Source organism: Hemiscyllium ocellatum, chromosome 2, assembly GCF_020745735.1.
Source record: "Hemiscyllium ocellatum isolate sHemOce1 chromosome 2, sHemOce1.pat.X.cur, whole genome shotgun sequence".
NCBI lineage: Eukaryota > Metazoa > Chordata > Chondrichthyes > Orectolobiformes > Hemiscylliidae > Hemiscyllium > Hemiscyllium ocellatum.
In genome coordinates, this window is record NC_083402.1 from 19,162,895 (window position 1) to 19,183,615 (window position 20,721).

The 20,721-nt window shown below is 41.7% G+C and overlaps 1 protein-coding gene across 3 annotated transcripts in view; it reads right to left on the minus strand.

The window, feature by feature from the left end:
* Positions 1-20,721, minus strand: part of LOC132826787 (15-hydroxyprostaglandin dehydrogenase [NAD(+)]-like) — a 98,564-nt gene that overhangs the window by 62,219 nt on the left and 15,624 nt on the right. For 2 of the 3 annotated variants that reach the window (XM_060843016.1, XM_060843006.1), the window contains exons 2-3: positions 17,026-17,579; positions 1,257-1,380 (exon numbers count right to left, since the gene is read on the minus strand). In XM_060843016.1, the coding sequence (XP_060698999.1) occupies positions 1,257-1,380; positions 17,026-17,031 (130 nt within the window). In that variant the 5' untranslated portion in view covers positions 17,032-17,579. The remainder of the gene's footprint in view (positions 1-1,256; positions 1,381-17,025; positions 17,580-20,721) is intronic. The other variant, XM_060842997.1, reaches the window with a different exon arrangement.

Below are 20,721 nucleotides of genomic sequence, written 5' to 3' on the forward strand. Positions count from 1 at the left end.
CCCCTGCTTTAAAGTTCACTTGAGATGATTTTAATGGGAAGTGGATCTTTTAAAATAGAATATTCACGACTTGCTAAAGAAATGATTGCGGTGGTAGGGAGGGTTTATCAGTTGTGAAAGCATTTTCTTCAAAGCCAGCCTCCCTGTTCCCCGAATGCAATGTTGCTTTGACTAGTATCATTGATAACACCTCCACCCACTTTATTGTTGTTTCTAGCTCAAGTTACAGTAACCATTGACATTCGGAATAAAGGCGAAATACTGGAAGCGCTGAGATCGTGTGATACTATCTAAGGAGATGACAGCTAAGCAAATAGCCCTTCCTCAAAGTTGAACAAGCTGTTTCAGCGAGACCAGGAAGGCTGAATCAACATCTCTATTTTCAACCTCTGCAATTAGCTGTGAGAAGCATTAAAGTTCTTTTTGAATATGGGCTGAAATCTCTCTTCAATCAAAAGGCAATGAACTATATCACCAGAAACATTAAGGACCCATTTACAAAGTTTTGTTGAGTGAATAAAAGAGAGCAAATTTATTACTTTCACATTCCTGGGAACACCACTACTTTGGCTGTGCTTTTCTGAGCCTCACACAGGATGCTCCAAGACCTTAACCTTAACTGTACACACTTCAGATAACTGGCAATTCCCCAGGTGGGAGGTGAGGAGATTGGTCCGAATACAGTGATTTGCTTTGATCTGGAATGGTCTGACTGACAGGGTGGTGGAAACAAATTCAGCAGGAACTTTCTAAAGAAAATTGGAGGCTTGCATGAAAAGGTGAAACTTGCCTGGAAAGAGCAGACGAGTGTGACTCATTGGATAGTTCTTCCATTGTGTGGGCATGAATTTGATGGGGAGAATAACTCTACTTACTTCCATCTTCACTTCTACAACTATTCTCCAATAATTCAAGAACAATGTGAGCGACTTGTGAGTTTATGGAGCCCCAATCATCATATGATATTAACTACATTTTTGCCATTTGATTTACCAGTGTTTAGTATGATTAATATTAATTGTGTATTTGTGATGAGGTGCAGAGAAGCACGAATCGTGGTTCCATCACTATGAGAACTGAGCTGTTCCTTGGAGTTAGCTACTTCACCAACCTTCACATATTAGCCCATGCTGATATCATGGCGTAAGCCATAGACAATGACAATGCTACATAGAAAGAGAGAAGTAAAGTATAAATATTGGAAGAATGCACTTAGATGAAAAGTATTTAAACTGTAAAATAATATTCCTACTGACCTTTCAGTTGGGGCAATGATGTGACATCGCAGGTGATAAAGGCAGTTCTTTCAGGTCCATATCTCAAGTCAAACTCTGCTCTCGTGATTTCACCTTGTGCCTGGTTAATATCGCATATAACCACCTGAAAAAGTGAAAAATAGACCCTTATACTGCCCATTGAAAGATAAAGCTGCATAATGAGATGAGAGACAAATTACTCCAATAACCCATTGCATATTTAATGTTCAGGATGGTGTAAAATTTTCAAGTTACTAGTCTTGAAGAAGGATTATACAGGTCGTTCTGCTATAACGCACATTTTGTTAACACAAATTCACTGTAACACAACTGACGAATTGGGGACACTGTTCTAAAGCATGAAATTTTAAAACATGTATTGGTTATAATGTGATTATGGCTGCATTAATTTAAAAGGTGCTGCTATTTCACGATTTTCTTATAACACGGGATTGCACGAGAATGGAGCTACTGCATCATAGCAGAACTGACAGTACCTGAAACATTGACTTCTCCACTTCCTGATGTTCCCTGGCTTGCTGTGTTCTTCCAGCCTCGTGTTTGTCTATTCAGCCCATTCAGTCCAAACTTACCTTCCAAAGAGCAACCTATTCATACCTACCCTTTCAACCTTTTAACCCTGCATGCCCCATAGCTAACCCACTTAGCCAGCACATCCCTGGACACTATGTGCAATTTAGCATAGCCAATCCACCTAACCTGCACATCTTTGGACTATGGGAAGTGTGCACAAATCCATGCAGCTACCGAGAGAATGTGCAAACTCCACACTGGCATTCGCCCGAAGGTAGATTCAAGCCCGGGTCCCTGGCGTTGTGAGGCAGCAGTGCTAACCACTGTACCGCCCAGTAAAGAACAAAAGAGCACAGCTCCTCTCAGAATGCCCAAAGGTGTTTCACAGATGATGGATCGTTTAAAATCTGTTTGCAATATTGTAAGCTATTACAAAGCTTAAAGAAAATCCATTCAGGAGTGAACTCTGAGGCTGAATGGATTTCCGACAGACTTAAATGAAAATAGTATAACATTTTGTCATTTTACAAAGCTTTACATTTTGTATAAAAGGCTTGAACGCTTATGTTTTCATAGAGTTTAAAGCCAAAACTTTAGATAAGCATGATTCAATCATCACCTTCTGCAACATTAAGAGCATAAGACCATAGGGTATAGGATCAAAATTGGGCCATTCGGCCCATTGAGTTGGCTCTGCCAAGGCTGTTATGTTTCTCAACTCCATTCTCCCATTTCTCCCTATTACCTTTGATCCCCTTGAGAACAAAACCTATCCATCTCTGTTTTAAAGACAGTCAGTGTCTTGTCCTCCACAGGCTTCTGCGGCAATGAGTTCCACAGATTCACCACCCTCTGGCTGAAGAAGTTCATCGATTCAAAGACTCATACAGCACAGAAAAGGCCCTGTTGCTCATTGAGTCTGCACCAACATATATAGCACAAAGTGCACTAATCCTAATTTCCTGCACTTGTCCCAGATCCTCGAATGTTAAGACATTTGAAGTACTCATCCAAATATTTTTTAAAGGTTGTAAGGTTTTCAGCCTGCACTCCCTTCCCAGGCAGTGCATTCCAGACTCCCACCATCCGGTGAGTGAACAAGTTTTTTTTTCCCAAATTCTCTTTGAATCTCCTGCCCCTTATATAAAATTATGCCCCCTCATAATTGACCGCTCAACCAAGGGGAACAGCTGCATGCTATTCACCCTGTCCTTATCCCTCATTATCTTATATGTCTTAATCGTGTCCCCTTTCAGTCTTCTCTTTTCTAAAGAAAATAATCCAATCCTGTCTAGTTTCTCCTTACAGCTCAACTTCTCCATCTCAGGCAACATCCTTGTGAACCTGCTCTGTACCCCCTTTAATGCTGTCACATCCTTCCTGTAGCGAGATGACCAGAACTACACACAGTGTTCTAGCTGTGGCCTGACTAGCACACTATACAATTCCAACATTACCTCCTTACTCTCATACACTGTGCCACGACTCAGGCAACTGTCCCAAAGGCCTTCTTAACCATTCTATTCACATGCTCTACAGTCTTCAAGGATCTCTGAATAATTACTCAAAGATCCCTTTCTCCTCTCAGCTACCTGGTCTCCCATCATTCATTACATGCTCCCTTATCTTGTTTCTTCTTCCAAAGTGCATCATTTTATTCTTATCAGGGTTAAATACAACCTACGACTGGTTTGCCCAACTGACCAATCCGATATTTCCCTGTAACCTACAACCATCTTCTTCGCTATCAACCATTCTACCGATTTTGATGTCATCTGAAAATTTGCTTAATATTCCCTTCACATTTTCATCCAAATCATATATGTGTGTGTGTGTGTGTGTGTGTGTGTGTGTGTGTGTATATATATATATATATATATATATATATATAAACAACAATAAGTGTCTCAGTTCTGATCCTTGAAGCACACCGCTGGACACAGGTCTTCTGCCATTCGCCTTTGTGTCCTATTACTAAGCCGGTTTCTGATCCATCTTGCCAAGTTTTCCTCAATTCCATGCGCTTTAACCTTCTCAATCAGTCTCCCATGTAGGACCTTGTCAAAGTCTTTGCTAAAATCCATATAAACTACGTAGAGTCATAGAGTCATAGAGATGTACAGCACAGACTCTTTGGTTCAATTCACCCATGCTGACCGGATATCCCAATCTAATTCAGTCTCATTTGCCAGTAGTTGGCCCATATCCCTCTAAACCCTTCTTATTCATGTACCCAACCAGGTGCTTTTTAAATGTTGTAATTGTACTAGCCTCCACCACTTCCTCTGGCAGCTCATTTCACACTTAGCAAGAAAAAGTTACCCCTTAGGTCCCTTTTAAATCTTCCTTCCTTCATCCACACAATTGATCAAATTTTCAAACATGCTATCAAATTTGTTAAGCATGACCTCCCTCTGACAAAGTCATGCTAGCTATCCCTAATTAACCCATGCATTTCTGAGTGGATATTTATTTGCTCCTTTCTCCAGTAGTTTCTCCCTCACTGACATGAGACTCACCAGTCTGCAATTTCCTGCTTCATTTTGACCACTCTTCTTAAAAGGTGGAATCATATTATCTGTCCCCAGTTCTCTGGCACTTCCTCTTTAGCTTGACTGGACTTAACCCTTACATTTCAAGAACTGAAAACACCAGCTACCAGTGCCACTGAGACTTTATAAAGCTCTGGTTAGGCCCCATTTGGAGTACTGTGTCCAGTTTTGGTCCCCACACCACAGGAAGGACATACTGGCACTGGAGCGTGTCCAGCAGAGATTCACACAGATGATCCCTGGAATGGTAGGTCTAACATACGAGGAACAGCTGAGGATCCTGGGATTGTATTCATTGGAGTTTAGAAGATTAAGGCGAAATTTAATAGAAACTTACAAGGTAATACATTGTTTGGAAAGGGTGGATGCTAGGAAATTGTTTCCGTTAGGCGAGGAGACTAGGACCTGTGGACACAGCCTTAGAATTAGAAGGGGTCAATTCAGAACAGAAATGCAGAGGCATTTCTTCAGCCAGAGAGTGGTGGGCCTGTGGAATTCATTGCCGCAGAGTGCAGTGGAGGCTGGGATGCTAAATGTCTTCAAGGCAGAGATTGATAAATTCTTGATGTCACAAGGAATTAAGGGCTACGGGGAGAATGCAGGTAAGTGGAATTGAAATGCCCATCAGCCATGATTGAATGGCGGAGTGGACTCGATGGGTCGAATGGCCTTACTTCCACTTCTGTGTGTTATGGTCTTATGGTCAGTATGTTAGTTTCCTTTATTGCAATCACAAAGAAGATTTCAGATTGCAATTACTTGGAGCAGAACTGATACATATTGGGCAACAAGTCTTCTATGCATCAAGAACATCCAAGTTAGAAGAGATGAGATATAGATAGATTGAGAAAGAATTTTTACTGGGTGTATTCCTCTGTACTAAGTCAAGGAGTGAAATAAGATGGATGTTGATCACTGCTTATTCACATCAATAGTACTCGAGCCTGTAAACACCAGAGAATGTTGCTGAGTCTGAAGTAAAATAATCTGCTTATTTTAAATCATGTTAGTGAGGGACAAGAGAAGGGCCAATTGATGAGGAAGTGAGTTGTAAATCTATGAAGAAGTGAGTTGGGTTCAGGTTCGCATTAAAGCATTCCCTCAAGAAACTAAAAGATATGGAATCCTGGATGTTTTGACCAGTGTTGGGAATACAGGGAAGAAACACACTGTTCAATCCAACAAATCCATGTAAGATTTATACTACACACGTTTAGAAACTGCAGGTGGTGGGAATCTGAAATAAAAACAGAATGCTCCTTCTCATCTCAGTTCAAAAGGGTTGTCCCTTCATTCTGAAGTTGTACCGTCAGGTCCTACTCCCTCCTACTTGTGGAAATAACATCTCCATGTCCACTCTATCCAGACCACTGAGTATCTCCACTCGTGCTTTTATAATTTGCTAATAAATATGCCCTTCAATTAACAGAAAACTCTGTGTCAAAATCACAAAGTAATGGTGAATACTAAAGTATGACAAAGCATTTGCTTCCTATTGGATAAGGTGGAAATCAGGTCTAAAGATTCAGGGGAATTATGTAATGCAGGAAAAGGTGCCATTCAGCTTGCTCAACTGTTCAATCAGTTATGGCAAAAATCATTACTGCCTTGGTGTCAGAATTTGCCCAAGTCTTGTAATTAACTGTAATTTCTTGCAATTGTCTGAATCTAAATTCAGGTGGTTATTGTTTTGAATGATGGAAGTAGAAACTACAGCAGATATGTTGGCTACATGTCATGTTTGGTTTAAATGCTAGTTACAATATAGAGCAATGGAAATATCCAAGCAATATCCCACTGATGGTTGGGGATTGGCTTTCTGATTCTTCTGTAGCATAACCACTCAACAGTTAAAGCATCGAGAAAGCCACCGTGCCAAGTCTGGCTGAGAAGGAACCCACTTCCATAGATAGTTCATAGTTCCTTGAAAGTAGGGTCCCAGGTAGATAGGATACTGAAGAAGACATTTGATTTGCTTTCCTTTATTGGTCAGCGCATTGAATACTGGAATTGGGAAGTCACATTGCAGCTGAACAGGACATTGGTTAGGCCACATTTGGAGTACCACAGACAATTCTGGTCTCCCTGCTATGGGAAAGCTGTTGTGAAACTTTGAAAAAGTTAAGAAAAGATTTACAAGGATTGGCAGGGTTGTAGGGTTTGAGCTAAAAAGAGAGGCTGGGGCTGTTTTCCCTGGAGACCAGAAGCTGAGGGGCATGGATAAGATAAATTGTCAAGGTCTTTTCCCTAGTGTGGGGGAGTTCAGAACTAAAAGCCATAGGTTTAAGGTGCGAGGGGAAAGATTTAAAAGGGACCCAAGGGCATTTTTTTCACAAAGAGGGTGGTGTGTGTATGGAATGAGTTGCCAGAGGAAGTGGTGGAGGCTGTTACAATGATATCATATCAAAAGCATCTGGATGGGTATATGAATAGGAAGGGTTTAGAGAGATATTGGCTAAATGCTGGCAAATGGGGCTAGATTTACATAGGTAATATGGTTGGCATGAATGAGTTGGACCGAAAAGTCTGTTTCTGTGCTGTGCAGCTCAAAGACTCTGGGCATTGCAAGATATAACCCATCATGAAAGATTGCATAGAATAGCAGGGAACAACCACTTTAAGATCAGAACTCTAGGTGGCATTTGGAAATCCAGTATCTACCAAGTTTGATTGGTGCATGTCTTCCAGAAACCATACTGTATTTATTGCTTGCTTAGCCCTACTAGTACTGTGCTATTGGTGTCTGAGTAACTATCTTGCATTTGGATGTCACACTCTGCTTGAATCACGAGGAATTATTAAGCTGTGTTTCAAATATTTTCGCACACTAGGTTAGGTATATCCTATTGTCTAGGAAAAGTCTACCCAAATCAGTTTTAAAATGATTGGATGATTTCTTGATGTTAGCCTGAGGTAGAAGATCAAATTCATACTCTAGACTTTGAACTTAAAAGTAAGGTCGTAGTTGTCAATGCTGAGGGAGGGCTGCACTGTCAGAGGTAAAAACATTTCCACTGAGTTACAACACCAAGGCACTGGCTGCTTCCTCACATGACTGTGAAAAGTCCCATCATACTTTACAGGAATCTCGGGTAAATTCTTCATAGACTTGTGGTCATACTTCCAAACAACATAACCTGGAAAAAACAGAGTACCTGGTCTTTAACTCAGTGCTATTCATGAGAACTTGTTAGATGCAAATTCTTGATATCACCATAGGAGTTACAATGCAGAATGGTTAGAAATCATACAACAGGGGGTTATAGTCCAACAGGTTTATTTGGAAGCACTAGCTTTTGGAGCGCTGCTCTTTCATCAGGTGAAGAAGCAGTGACCTGAAAGCTCGTGCTTCCAAATAAACCTGTTGGACTATAAGCTGATGTTGTGTGATTTTTATCTTTGTATACCCCAGTCCAACGCTGGCACCTCCAAATCAGTGCAGAGTGGAATTCTTTTGTTGAAAAGCACTGCACAAAATCCTAAGATCACAAAAGGTGTAATAAATAAACAGTCATTCCAGACATGAAATGTTAACTGTGTGTGTCTCTCCAGATGCTGCTAAACCTATCGATTTTCTCCAGTGTTCTCGGTGTTTGTTTCAGTATTCCAGCATTCACAGCATTTTGCTTTTATTACGATATAAATTGCCCCACTTTCTCTGCCATCTGTAAACTCCTCCAGCCCTACAGCCTTCCAAGAACTCAGACTTTTCCCACAAAACTGACTGTGTGCTTGTCCATGATTTCCTTCACCCCACAATATGGCTTAATATCTCCTTCTGAGGTTTTGCGCAAGTACTGGTTTATAATGTTTCTGTGAAACAATTTGAGACATCCCCATGACATTAAATGTGCAGTATAAATGAAAACTGTTGTTTTCTTGTTGACGCCTAACTGGACCTCCAGCTTCATTATTTTATTTTGACTCCTTTTGGCACTGACATATCTGTGTTTCGGTGTTTTGCCTTTCACCCCCTCCATTCCACCCTTTCCCACCCTCCATTCACTAGTTTTATGTTCTGTTGTGGTTCTGTTTGCCAAGCTGGGAATTTGTGTTGCAAATGTTTCGTCCCCTGTCTAGGTGACATCCTCAGTGCTTGGGAACCTCCTTTGAAGCGCTTCTGTGATGTTTCCTCCAGCATTTATAGTGGTTTGTCTCTGCCGTTTCTGGTTGTCAGTTCCAGCTGTCCAGTTTTATGTTCTGGGTACATTGCTGATGTAGTTATGTCTCTCCTCTGCTCTTGACCTCAAGTCAACTCACTGAAATGTTATTTAAAAGCAAGCATTAGGTGCTTTGATGTGCAGACTCTTGTTTCCATAGCAACAATTTTCTCATCATGAAAGCAATCTCAGCTAATGATCAGCTCCATGGTTCATTATTTAGTAAACAATTAATTAACTTCTGTAATTTTCAAGGCTGTTTTGTCTGGCAGTGGAAACATCTCACATCTTCTCTTCTACAATTTGTTTCTGCCTCCCTCTAACACCCCTCCCCACTCTATCCTTAAGGGCTTTCATGAGATATTTCTTTTTAACAGTCATCTCAAAACAGAGGATGCTGTCCCTGGATTTTTGTTTCACATTCCAAATTGGCTCTCAGCACATTGTCATCTACCAGTCACTATTCCATCTTTATCAAAATTATTTAGCATTTAAACATCTATAATCCTGAACAGAAGTTACACAAGAATTTACATCATCTTTTGTGTCAGCCACAGCTTAATGGTTACCATTCTTACTTCCAAATCTGCTGATTATTTGTTAAGTCTCACTCCAGGACCTGACCATAATATTTAGACTGAAATCACTGAAGGAGTACCACATTGCTGGAGGTGGTACCTCTCTGATGTGTTATGAGCAGGAGATTGACCCAGTGACAGTGAAGGAAATAGTGGTTTTGTTCCAGGTCAGGATGGGTGTGTACCTTGCGGGTGAGGGTTGAGGGGCTGCGGTTGGTGGGGGATGGAATTTATAGATGGTAGGTGTTGCCTTTGCCCTACTAGATGGGTTTGGAATGTGCTGTCTGAGGAATCCAGGTGCGTTATTCAACATCCTGACTTGGAAATAAAGCACCATTCCTTCACTATCACTGGGTCCAAATCCTGGACATACCCCTCTCTAATGGCATTGTGGGTGTATCTACAATAGAAAGACTACAGCGGTTCAGGAAGGCAGTCACCTTCTCAAGGGCCTTGTGGGACAAAATATAAATGCTTGCTTAGTCAGAAGCATCCATGTTCCATGAGTGAACAAAAAAAAAATGCCTTGTCAAATTGGCTCCTTTAAAAACATAAATTCATTTGGTTTGGGAGAAAAGGATGCAAAGGATTTTTTATAAAGTAATCTTGTCACAACCAAACAGAGAGCCTAAATAAAGAAGGGGAGTAAGTTCATTCCGTATCCGCCAGAAATTTGACAATTTGGGTTATCCCCTATAGAGTTGTAATGAACTGAGGAACCTCACTGAGGGCTGGTGCACTAAAGCTGAGAATAGAGGGAGTCAGCAATAGTAATAGCTATGTTCAGGGGTGATGGTTCGATTCTCTCTTGCTCGAGATGGTCATTGCCTGGTAGTTGAGTTGTGAAAATCTTACTCGTTAATTATCAAGCCAAGACTATGTCTTGCTGTGGCTGAATGCAGGTTGCTTCAGAATCTGAGGAGTCACGGACGGTGTTGAATGTTCTTCAGTCATCAACAAATATTCCTCATTTGGTCCTTACGATGGAGGAAAAGTCATGGATGAAGCAGATTCTGTGCCTAGGACACCACCCTGAGGAACTCCTGCAGAGAGGTTTGAGATGATTGGCTTCGAGAAATTACTTCAACCTTCCTTTGTGCTAAATATTACACCAATCAGCGAAAGATTTTCTTCTGATTCATCTTGACTTCAATCTTGCTGGGAGACCCTGATGCTGCACTCAGTCAAATGCCGTCTTGATGTCAAGGGTGGTTGCTCTCACCTCACATCTGGAATCCAGCTCTTTTGTCCACATTTGAACCAAGCCTCTACTGAAGTTGTGGGCCTGATCGAGACCTAAACTACTGTTGTGTAACGGTCAATGATGGCACCAGTAGCAACCTCTTCCATCACTTGGATAATCATCATAAGGAAACTGATATTTTCTTTCTATAGTACATGTCTTAATGATAGTCAGTATTACTGAGTAGATGCTAGCACTGTAGTGGTAATGGAAAAGCCTGACCTTGGGTATGGTTAGCACGTGAGCATGAGCCTTCAGTTATATTACCAGGAGATTTCAAAGCCTTTACAGTGCCGAGAGCCTTCAGCCCCTTTCTATCCATCATATGGAGTGAATTGAATTGGCTGAAGGCTGGCTTCTGTGATCCCAAGGACCTCAGCACTTCTGGTTGAAGATCATTGCAATTGCTTCATTCTTGTCTTCAGCTGTAACAAAAGGCAGACTGGTGCGGAGCAAAAAAAAAAATCAAATAGGATGCTTCCTACTTGTTCACTCACCACATGTGCCAGATTAAGTCTGGAAAATGTGTCCTTCAGCACCTGACTAGCTCAGTAAGTGACTGTGCGTGCTGCCCAGGGTATATTTTGTGCCCTTGTACATCCTCCAAGTGATGTTCCAAAATGGGGGAGCTCCCAAATCATCAGCTGAGGAGTCTGAGTGATACCAATCAGTTAGAGATTCATGTGTTAGCTAGGATAACATGAGACTTCACAGGGATCAGGTCTCTCCTAAAGAAACTTTAGTGCATCATCACTTCTGCTGCTGATTGGCAGGACAGACCTATTGATGGTGATTGTGGTGGACCCTGTCAGTAAGCTATGATAAAAAGTAAAGGTAAAATTGCCTCAGTCCAACTATCCCATATGAGAGAGAGAGACCTCCAGTAGTGAGTTCAATCTGAGAGTCAACGTACCTCAAGTGAGGGGTGAGATTGAGCCTTCACGGAATTGAACCTGTACTGTTGGCATGACTCTGCATTGTAAACCAGCCATCTAGCTGTCTGAGGAATCAATCCCCAACTAAGGCACATTACAATGAAAATGACTATTTCTTGATTGCTCTGTGGCTCAGTTTTCCCAATTTCAGCACAGATGTTAGTAAGGAAAGCTTTGTACCGTTGAATGGCTGGGTTGGCCATTCTCATTCTAGTGCCCTAAGTCAATGCTGAGGTAGAGTCAAATTGGACTTGAAACATTAACTCTGTTTCTCTCCACAGATGCTGCCAGACCTGCTGAGTTTCTCCAACACCTCCCATTTTTATATGAAGTGAGTTGCCTGGTTTCATTCCATTTTGACTTTCCTGCAGTAGCTTGGTACAACTGAATGATTTGCTAAGTCACTTCAGAAGGTAGTTTAGAGTCTGGAGTCACACGTGGGCATGATCAAGTCAGACATCATGAACATTTGTAAGGACTGTCTCTTTTTACTCACTTTTTTTTTGGGTCACGAACTGACATGGGAAAAGGACTGATTTTAAAGCCAAGGAATGGAGAAGACATTTCTGCACTTGTGAAAATAGGTTACCGGAGCTCATTGTGAGTTATGTTTACACTGTTATTTTGAAAGCAGTGGGTGAAGTGACATTAGGTGGCATGACACCAGGGTTTGAGAATAAAGTGAGATGGAGTCAGTAACAGGGAGTTGATTGGTTTGTGCAATTGTGACCACTTGCGGATGCCAAAGTTCATCAGCCTGATAACATCTTTCTGATTGGACCCTGGGCAGGAAAACACCTTTGGAGAGCAGTAGATTTTGTGTTTCTATCTCTCTGTAGGAAAAGAACTCAAAGTTTGAATGAAACTATTCAATTTTTTTTCCACTAGTTGCAATAAGCCATTGCTATTAAACAGTAACAAAAAGACTTTGTAATTACTGTTTCAATCACCCCGTGCCTGCTATGAATGATAAAACTGGAGAAAGGAGAGTGAAGAATAGGAAAACTAATAAACTAAAAAAGAACACCATATCAAAGCCACTAGATTTGTGTTATTAAACAGTGTTTCTCAGTCTTTTCCTCCACTCATAATACCAATGTTTCTTTATTTGCCTATGTTTAAATTTGTATGTAGGGCATTAAAAGGGGGTTAATGTTTCAATAAATAGAGTTACAAATATATGAACAAGAAACAAACAAAGCCCTTTGAGCCTTCTCCTTTAACCTCAACTTGACATTCCTATATATTCCCAATAATCTTTCATCCCTTTGGTCATCAACAATCTACCTAGCTCTGCCTTAGACATATTTAAAGATTGCTCATCTACTGCCTTTTAAGAGAATCCCAAAGACTTGAAACCTTCTGAGAAAAAAAGTTTCCTCATTTCCATCTTCAGCATGGTTACTCAGTGGTTAGCACTGCTTGCCTCCCAGTGCCAGGGACTCACATTCGATTCCAGCCTTGGGCAACTGTTTGTGTGGAGTTTGCACATTCTCCCTGTGTCTGCGTGTCTTTTCTCTGGGTGCTCCGGTTTCCTCCCACAATGCAAAGATGTGCAGGTTAAGTGAATTGGCCATGCTAAATTGGCCATCTTGTTCAGGAATGTGTAGGTTGGGTGTGTTATTCAGGAGTAAATGTAGAGTAATCAGCGTAGGAGAATGGATCTGGGTGGGGTACTCTTCAGAGGATCAGTGTGGACTTGTTAGACCTAATCGCCTGTTTCCACACTGTAGAGAAACTAATTCTAAATGGACACCACTTACGTTTAAACAGTGACCCCATAACTATGACTCTATCACAAGAATTACACATTGATAGTTCTTTAGTTTGTTTACCTATGGATCATACTTATTCAGTGGTAACAAGCAGACTTGTTAAGTATAGAAACCTTGTCAATGTTTCCTATTAACCAAAGTTCTTCAGACAGGTAGAGTTGGGACTCTGTGTACTTTGATTCAATTAATAACTTCTGTGCCAACCTTGACACATTACCAAACCAGGTAGCTTTTTTAAAAAATTAATGATATATGTCATAGTCACTATTACTGAAACTAGCTTTCAATTCCAAATATTTATTAACTAGGGTTGTGACGGTTTTATCACTTTAAAAAGTTATTTTGTTTTGTTTGTTTTTTAAAGAGAGGTTGTAAAGGCAGATGCGCTGAGCTGTCTACCAGAAACACTAGAGTAAGCAACTGTAAGGTCTTTCAGTTTTTTAAAATGTTGGAACAATGGAAACAGTCTGAATGAGTGTGGCCAGCCCTCACAGACTAGGCTTTCTATTTAGTTTAGCTTTAACATCAGAATCTGTTGGGATCTTGGAAGATTTGGGAGCTTCAGTGAATGATTCCTAGCAGCTACTTTTTCTGAAATCTCTCGATGTTGTTTCCTCCTGGAGTGGAGAACTGTATGTAAATATCGTTGTTTGAATTTGCCTTTCTTGTCAAGAGGTATGTTTATGGATGTACCTATATGGAGTACTTAATTAGTAATACGTACTGTATGTATTGTTAAGTTAAGTTGTCCTATAATTAAGTTATACTGAATTCCTCTTTCTTCGGTTTGAATTTTAACTGCAGTGTTTAAATAAATTGCGCTTTGCTTAACGTTGAGTAATTTGACCTATCACACTGCAACTGAAAAATCACCTCTAACTTTAAAACAAGAAAACCCTAAGGTCTAGGCTATCTTAAAATATTCTGAGGGGGTCTGGTCTGCTCTGGCCGATAACTCAGTTAAGTTTGAACAATTAGCATGATAGCATTTGAACCTGTGTCCCCAGAGTATGAGCCTGAGCCTGAATCACTGGGCCAATGATGTTCCCATTTGTATCTTTCCTCGCTACCTAACCCCTCCTTGTGTACATCGGATGGCACGGAGGCTCAGTGGTTAGCACTGCTGCCTCACACAGTCAGGGAGCCTCTAGCGACTGACTGGAGTTTGCACATTCTCTGCATGGATTTCCTCCAGGTGCTCTGGTTTCCTCCCACATTCCAAAGACCTGCAGGTTAGGTGATAAACTCCCCATAGTGTTCAGGAATGTGTAAGTTAGGCGCACTGGTCAGGGGTAAATGTAGTCTAATAAAGTCTAATGGGTTGCTCTTCTGAGGGTCGGTGTGGACTTGTTGAGCCTAAAGGCTTGTTTCCACATTATAGGGATTCCGAGATCTATGAAGTGCAAGAGAATCAATGATGCCTCAGTGCTGGACAAGTAGGCTTGGGTGAGGAACCTGCTTTCGGATCATTTTCTTGCTGCTGGGTTTGGAGGATCTTGCGATCACAGAACTGATGCTACTTTTCCAGTGCTTAAAGCCAATATTAGAACTGGTTAAATGTTATATCTCTCTCCATTTTCCTTTCCACACAAGCCAATGCAATTGGGTTTAGATGGTTGTGAAACAGATCAAACAGAAAATCAAAAGGCTAAGATGCTCAAGCTGCGGAGGTAGGTTTATGGCAATGTGTTGAAAGAAGGATTAAAGGTGAATTATAATCAAAGTAGAAGAGGAAATGTGCAGTCAGAGTCCTTCAACAATGAGTTTAAATGCAGACTAAACACATTCTTGCAGGGAGAAAAGGAAGGAAATTTGAAAGTAAAGCTCCCAAGGTGATGAAATATGCAGCAGGAAACAGAAAGAAAGAGGCTTCTGATACATTTGAATTCAGTAGCAAATCAAGTGGTGGCGTAGTGGCACAGTGGTTAGCACTGCTACATTACAGCACCAGTGATCTGGGATGGTTCCACCCTCGGCAATTGTCTGTATAGTATTTGCCCATTCCTCCCATGTCTGCATGGGTTTCCTCCCACAGTCCAATGATGTGCAGGTTAGATGGATTGGCCATGCTTAATTGCCCATAATATCCAGGGATGTGCAGGCTGGGAAGATTAGCCATGGGAAGAGCAGGGCTAGGGTAAGAAATGTGTCTAGGGATGGAGGTATGCCCTTAGAAGGTTCAGTATGGACCCAATGAGCAGAATGGCCTACCTCCACACTGTAGGGATTCAAACTGATGTAAAAAGTACCTAGAAAGATAGAAGGAAACCAAAAGGGAGAAATAGGTGGAACCAAAACCCCTCTACAAACACAAATATTGCATGAGTGTTCAGAGGAGAGGTAGGGCTGGTTGGAAAATCTTCTGGAGGTCAAGGCTTCTGTCTTCGCTGAAGAAAAGGATGCAACTAATATCTCAGTGAAGGAGCTGGTACTAGACAGGATTGGAAAGGGTTTTAACACAAAAAGGATAAAGAGGTGGCCCCAAAGAAAGGTTGACTGTTCAAAGTCAGAAGTTATCCTGTCCAGTTGAGATGTGCATGAGGTTGCTCAGTGCAATGAAAGTAGAAGTGGAAATTGCCAAAGCTTTGGCCACAATTGTGCGATTCTGCTTTGATATGCGAAACATGCCAGGGAACTGGAGGACTGGGAATTCTACATCCATTGTTCAGCAACTGCAGCATGACCAGCAAAAGTGAGGAGGGGTTTAGAGGCAATAACCTGTAGTGTGATAGGAACAAGTTAAGTAAGTGGGCAAATACATGACAGATGCTGTATCGGTGGTATCTATGAGTTTATCAGTTTTGGGGAGCAAAAACAGGGAGACAGATTATTATGTGAATGGTGATGGATTGAGAAAGGGGAATGTGTAATGAGACTTGGTTGTCCTTGTATACAAGATGCTGAAAGTAAGCATGACGTGCAGCAGGTGAATGAGTGCTGGCTTTTATAGCGAGAGAATGTGAGTACAGGAACAGGGATGTTTTAATCATTTTTCAACGTGGGCATTGCTGGCTGGGTCAGCATTTTGAGAAGATGGTGGCGAGTTGCTATCTTGAATGCCTTTGCTGCATCTGTGCAGAGTATTTGCTAAGCCCACACTTGGACTACTGCATGCAGTTTTGGTTTCCTTATCTGATGAAGGATATTCTGGCTAGTGAGGGAGTGCAGCAAAGGTTTACTAGGCTGATTCCTGGGACAGGCAGAACTGACATATGGAAAGACACTGGATGATAGGACTAAATTCACCAGAGTTTAAAAGCATGAGGGAGGATTTCATAGAAATCCAAAAAATTCTACCATTCAAAGGAATGCATGATGAACAGAAAGACTCTGGGGAGTACAGAGGATCAGGGGGACCTTGTCGTGTATATCAGTCCATTAAGCTTTCAGGACAGGTGAATAAAGTGGTTGAAAGGCATACAGTACACTTACCTTTATTCACTAAGGCATGTGGTTTAAGGGCAGAGAGGAAATGCTGAAACTGTATTGAATTGAATTGAATTTATTGTCACGTGTACCAAGGCACAGTGAAAAGCTTTGTCTTGTGAGCAATACAGGCAGATCACAGAGTTAAGTAGCCTAAATAAGTAAATAATAGGTAAAAAACAGCAAAAACAAAAACACAGGTGCAGGTGACTGTTAAGAGTTTGTGAGTCCATTCAGTATTCTAACAACAGAAGGGTAGAAACTATTTCAAAATTGGCTAGTGTGTGTGTTCTGGCTTCTTTATCTTCCACCCAGTGATAGAGTTTGTAGAAAAACATTGCCAGGGTGGGATGGATCTTTGAGAATGCTGGCAGCCTTTCCTTGACAGAGGGCCTGGTAGATGGATTCTATAGATGGGAGGTTGGCCTTTGTGATTGTCCGGCTGAGTTGATCACTCTCTGTAACTGTCTCTGATCTTGAATGGTACAGTTGCCCTACCAGGTATTGATACATCCAGACGGAATGCTCTCGATGGCACACCTATAAAAGTTGACAAGGGTATTCACCGTCATGCCAAATTTCCTCAGCTGCTTGAGGAAGAAGAGACGTTGTTGGGCCTTTGTAACCAGTGCATCCACATGGAGAGTCCAAGAAAGCTTGTTGTGGATGACCACTCCCAGGAGCTTGACACACTCAAGGTCTTCCACCTTCCACCTGTAGTCTGTTTCGTCGATATTTGAAATTCGACCAACTATGGTGTTGTCATCAGCGAACTTGTAAATGGCATTAGTCTGGTATTTGGCGATGCAGTCATGGGGAAACAGTGAGTACAGCAGAGGGCTGAATACGCACCCTGGGGGCTCCAGTGTTGAGTGTTAGTGAGGATGAAATATTGTCCCCGATCTTCACTGACTGTGGCCTGTGGGTCAGGAAACTGAGGAACCAGTTGCAGAGAGTGGAGTTTAGTCCGAGATCACTAAGTTTAGTAATCAGTCTCAACGGGATAATAGTGTTGAAGGCTGAACTGTATTCAATGAGTAGGATTCTTACGTAGCTTTCTTGATGTCAAGGTTGTTCTAAGGAGGAGTTTAGGGCAAGTGATATGGCATCTGATGTGGATCTGTTGGTCCAATAGGCAAATAAAACTTTGGTTAGGTCACAGCTAGAGTATTGTGTGCAGTTCTGGAATCTACATGAAGGGAGAGAATGTGACAGCACTGCAGAGGTGCTGAGGAGATTTACCAGGATGTTGCCTGGGCTGGAGCTGTTCAGTTAGGAAGAGAGGTTGGACAGCCTGAGGTTGCTTTCCTTAGAGCAGAGGAGATTGACAAGGAACATGATTGAGATGTATAACATTACAGAGGGCATAGATAGGAAGAAATATTTCCCCTTGATGGAGGACCAGAGGTATAGCTTTAAGGGAAGAGGCAGAAGGTTTAGAGAAGATATGAGGAAAAGCTTTCTGCCAGATGGTGGTGGGAAGCTGGGGCTCACTGTCTATAAGGGCGGTAGAGGCAATAGCTCTTATGACATTGAGGAAGTATTTGGATGTATACTTGCAATACCAAGATGTACAAGGCCATGGGCCAAGTACTGGAAAATGGGATTAGAATAGTTAGGTGGTTATCTTTAATCAGCACAGCCACGATAGACTATATGGTTGGTTTCTGTGCTGTAGACCTCTGTGATTCTATAACTCTGAGGATGGGACAGGGTCGTTACAGGAAGGATGTTCCCAATAACCAGGGGATCCAGAACCAGGGGTCACAGTGTGAGAATACAGAGTAGGCCATTCAGGACTGAGGTGAGGACGAATTTCTTCACCTAGAGCACGGTGAGGCTGTGGAATTTTCTGCAACAGGAAACTGTTGAACCCTTCAAGAAGGCATTGGATACAGTTCTTTGCATTGAAGAGATCAAAGGATAAGGGGAGAAAGTGGGAACAGGGTACTGAGTTGGATGATCAGGCACGATTAGATTGAATGGTGGAGCAGGCTCGAAGGGATGAATGGTCTACTCCTGCTCCTATATTCTGTGTTTCTCTGAGCCAAAATTAATTGCCATTTGGAAAAATATAGATTAACAAATACAAATAAATGCAGTATAAAATATTTGAGGGAATCGAAGAGGAAAACATGGAGAAGTGCTGCAGGTCTGATTGTGACAATAGGTGCAAAAGTCACAGAATAAAACAGGTGAAGGAAAATTAAACATTTAAGTTGGTTTGTTTTCATCAAGGCATTAACAAATAGAATTGACCTCAGATAGAACATCTGAGGGGTGAATACTGAAGAAGTGGTTTCCTATTTCAGTGGGCTACTGCCTTAACCAAAACAATACGCAAAAGGAAACCAAACAAATATGTGAAACATTTATCCATTGATACTGCCAACAGTAATTGGGACCCTTTTAATGTACTTCCAACTTATGTCATGTTGAGGAAGCAGGAAGGCTGCAGAAAGACTTGGACAGGCTAAGAGAGTGGGCAAAGAAGTGGCAGGTAGAATACAATGTGGGAAAGTGTGAGGATACACACTTTAGCAGGAAGAATAGAGATGTAGAATATTTTGAAAATGGGGAAAGGCTGTGGAAGTACAGATAACTTAGGTGTCCTAGTTCGGGATTCTCTTAAGGTTAACATGCAAGTTCTGTTGGCAGTTAGGGTGAGAAATGCATTTCATTTGAAGAGGGTGAGAATACAAGAGTAGGGATGTACTGCTGTGTAAGGCTCTGGTCAGATCGTGTTTGGAATATTGTGAGCAGTTTTGCATCCCATATCTAAGGAAGGATATGGTGATGCTGGAGGGGGTCCAGGGAAGTTTACCAGGATGATTCTGGGGATAAGGGGCTTTTTATACAAGGAGTGGTTGAGGTCTTGTGGTCTGTACTTAATGGAGTTTAGAAGGATTCATCGAGATTCATCAAAACGTACAGAATACTGAGAGGGCTTGGATAGAGTGGGCGTGGAGAAGGTGTTTCCATTAGTAGGATTGAACTAGAAACTGACAGCACAGCCTCAGAGTGAAGGAACACCATTTAGAATTGAGATGAGGAGGAATTTCTTCAGCCAGAGGACGGTGAATCTGTGGATCTCATTGCCGCAGAAGCCTGTGGAGATCAAGTCATTAAATGTACTTAAAACAGAAATAGATGGGTTCTTGATTAGTAAGGGAATCAAAGAGGTACCTGATTTTGAAAAATCGAGGCACCTCCAAAACTTTTGTCCAAATTGAGCTCTGAGCAGAATAAACCATAACCCCCATCCAAATTTCAGCCCTCCCCCTCGCTTCCAAATTCCAGCCTGAGGTGGGGAAGGAGGGTTCTAAATTTCCTAATGATTCATTGCCATGTAAAACAGCACCTCCTCCACAATAACACTCAACACTGTTGCCCTACGAGGATGCATTCTTAGTCCCCTACTGTACTCACTGTACACTTGTGACTGTGTAGCCACAATCCAAATAAACACCATCTACAAGTTTGCTGACTACACCACCATGGTAGGACAGATATCAAACAACGAGGAGTCAGAATACAGGAAGGAGATAGAAGGCTTGGTGTTGTCGTACAATGATAACAACCTTACTCTCAAACGTCAACAAAACAAAACAACTGACCAGTGACTTCATGAAGAAATGAGGAGGACACACCCCTGTCTACATCAATGGAGCTTAGGTGGAGAGGGTCGAGAACATTAAGTTCCTTGGAGTGATGACAGCTGACAACCTGTGCTGGACTTCCCATGTAGATGTGATGGTCAAGAATGGAGAAAGTCTCTTCTTCCTCAGGCAACTAAGAAAATTTGTATGCCCATAAGGACCTTTATCAACTTCTACAGATACATAACAGAAAGTATTCTATTTGGGTGCATAATGGTCTGGTATGGCAACTGCTCTGCCCAGGACCGTAAGAAACTACAGAAGATGGTATACACAGTCCAGACTATCACAGATGCCAACCTTTCATCCATGGGCACCATTTACACTTTTTGTTGTTGTGAAAAGGCTTCCAATGTATCAAAGACCTGTCCCGCCTCAGTGATGCTCTCCTACAACCTTTTTCATCAGGTACAAGATACAGAAGCTTCAACACATGCACTAACAGGTTCACAAATAGATTCGTCCCAGCCATTATTAGACTGATGAATCAAATCTCTAACTTCAAACAATGTTGATCTTGCTAATGTTGATCTTGCTTTGAGCACCTCCTGTGCAGCTGTAACCTTGTATCCCTCGCTCTAAGCAACTTGCGATCTGTATGTC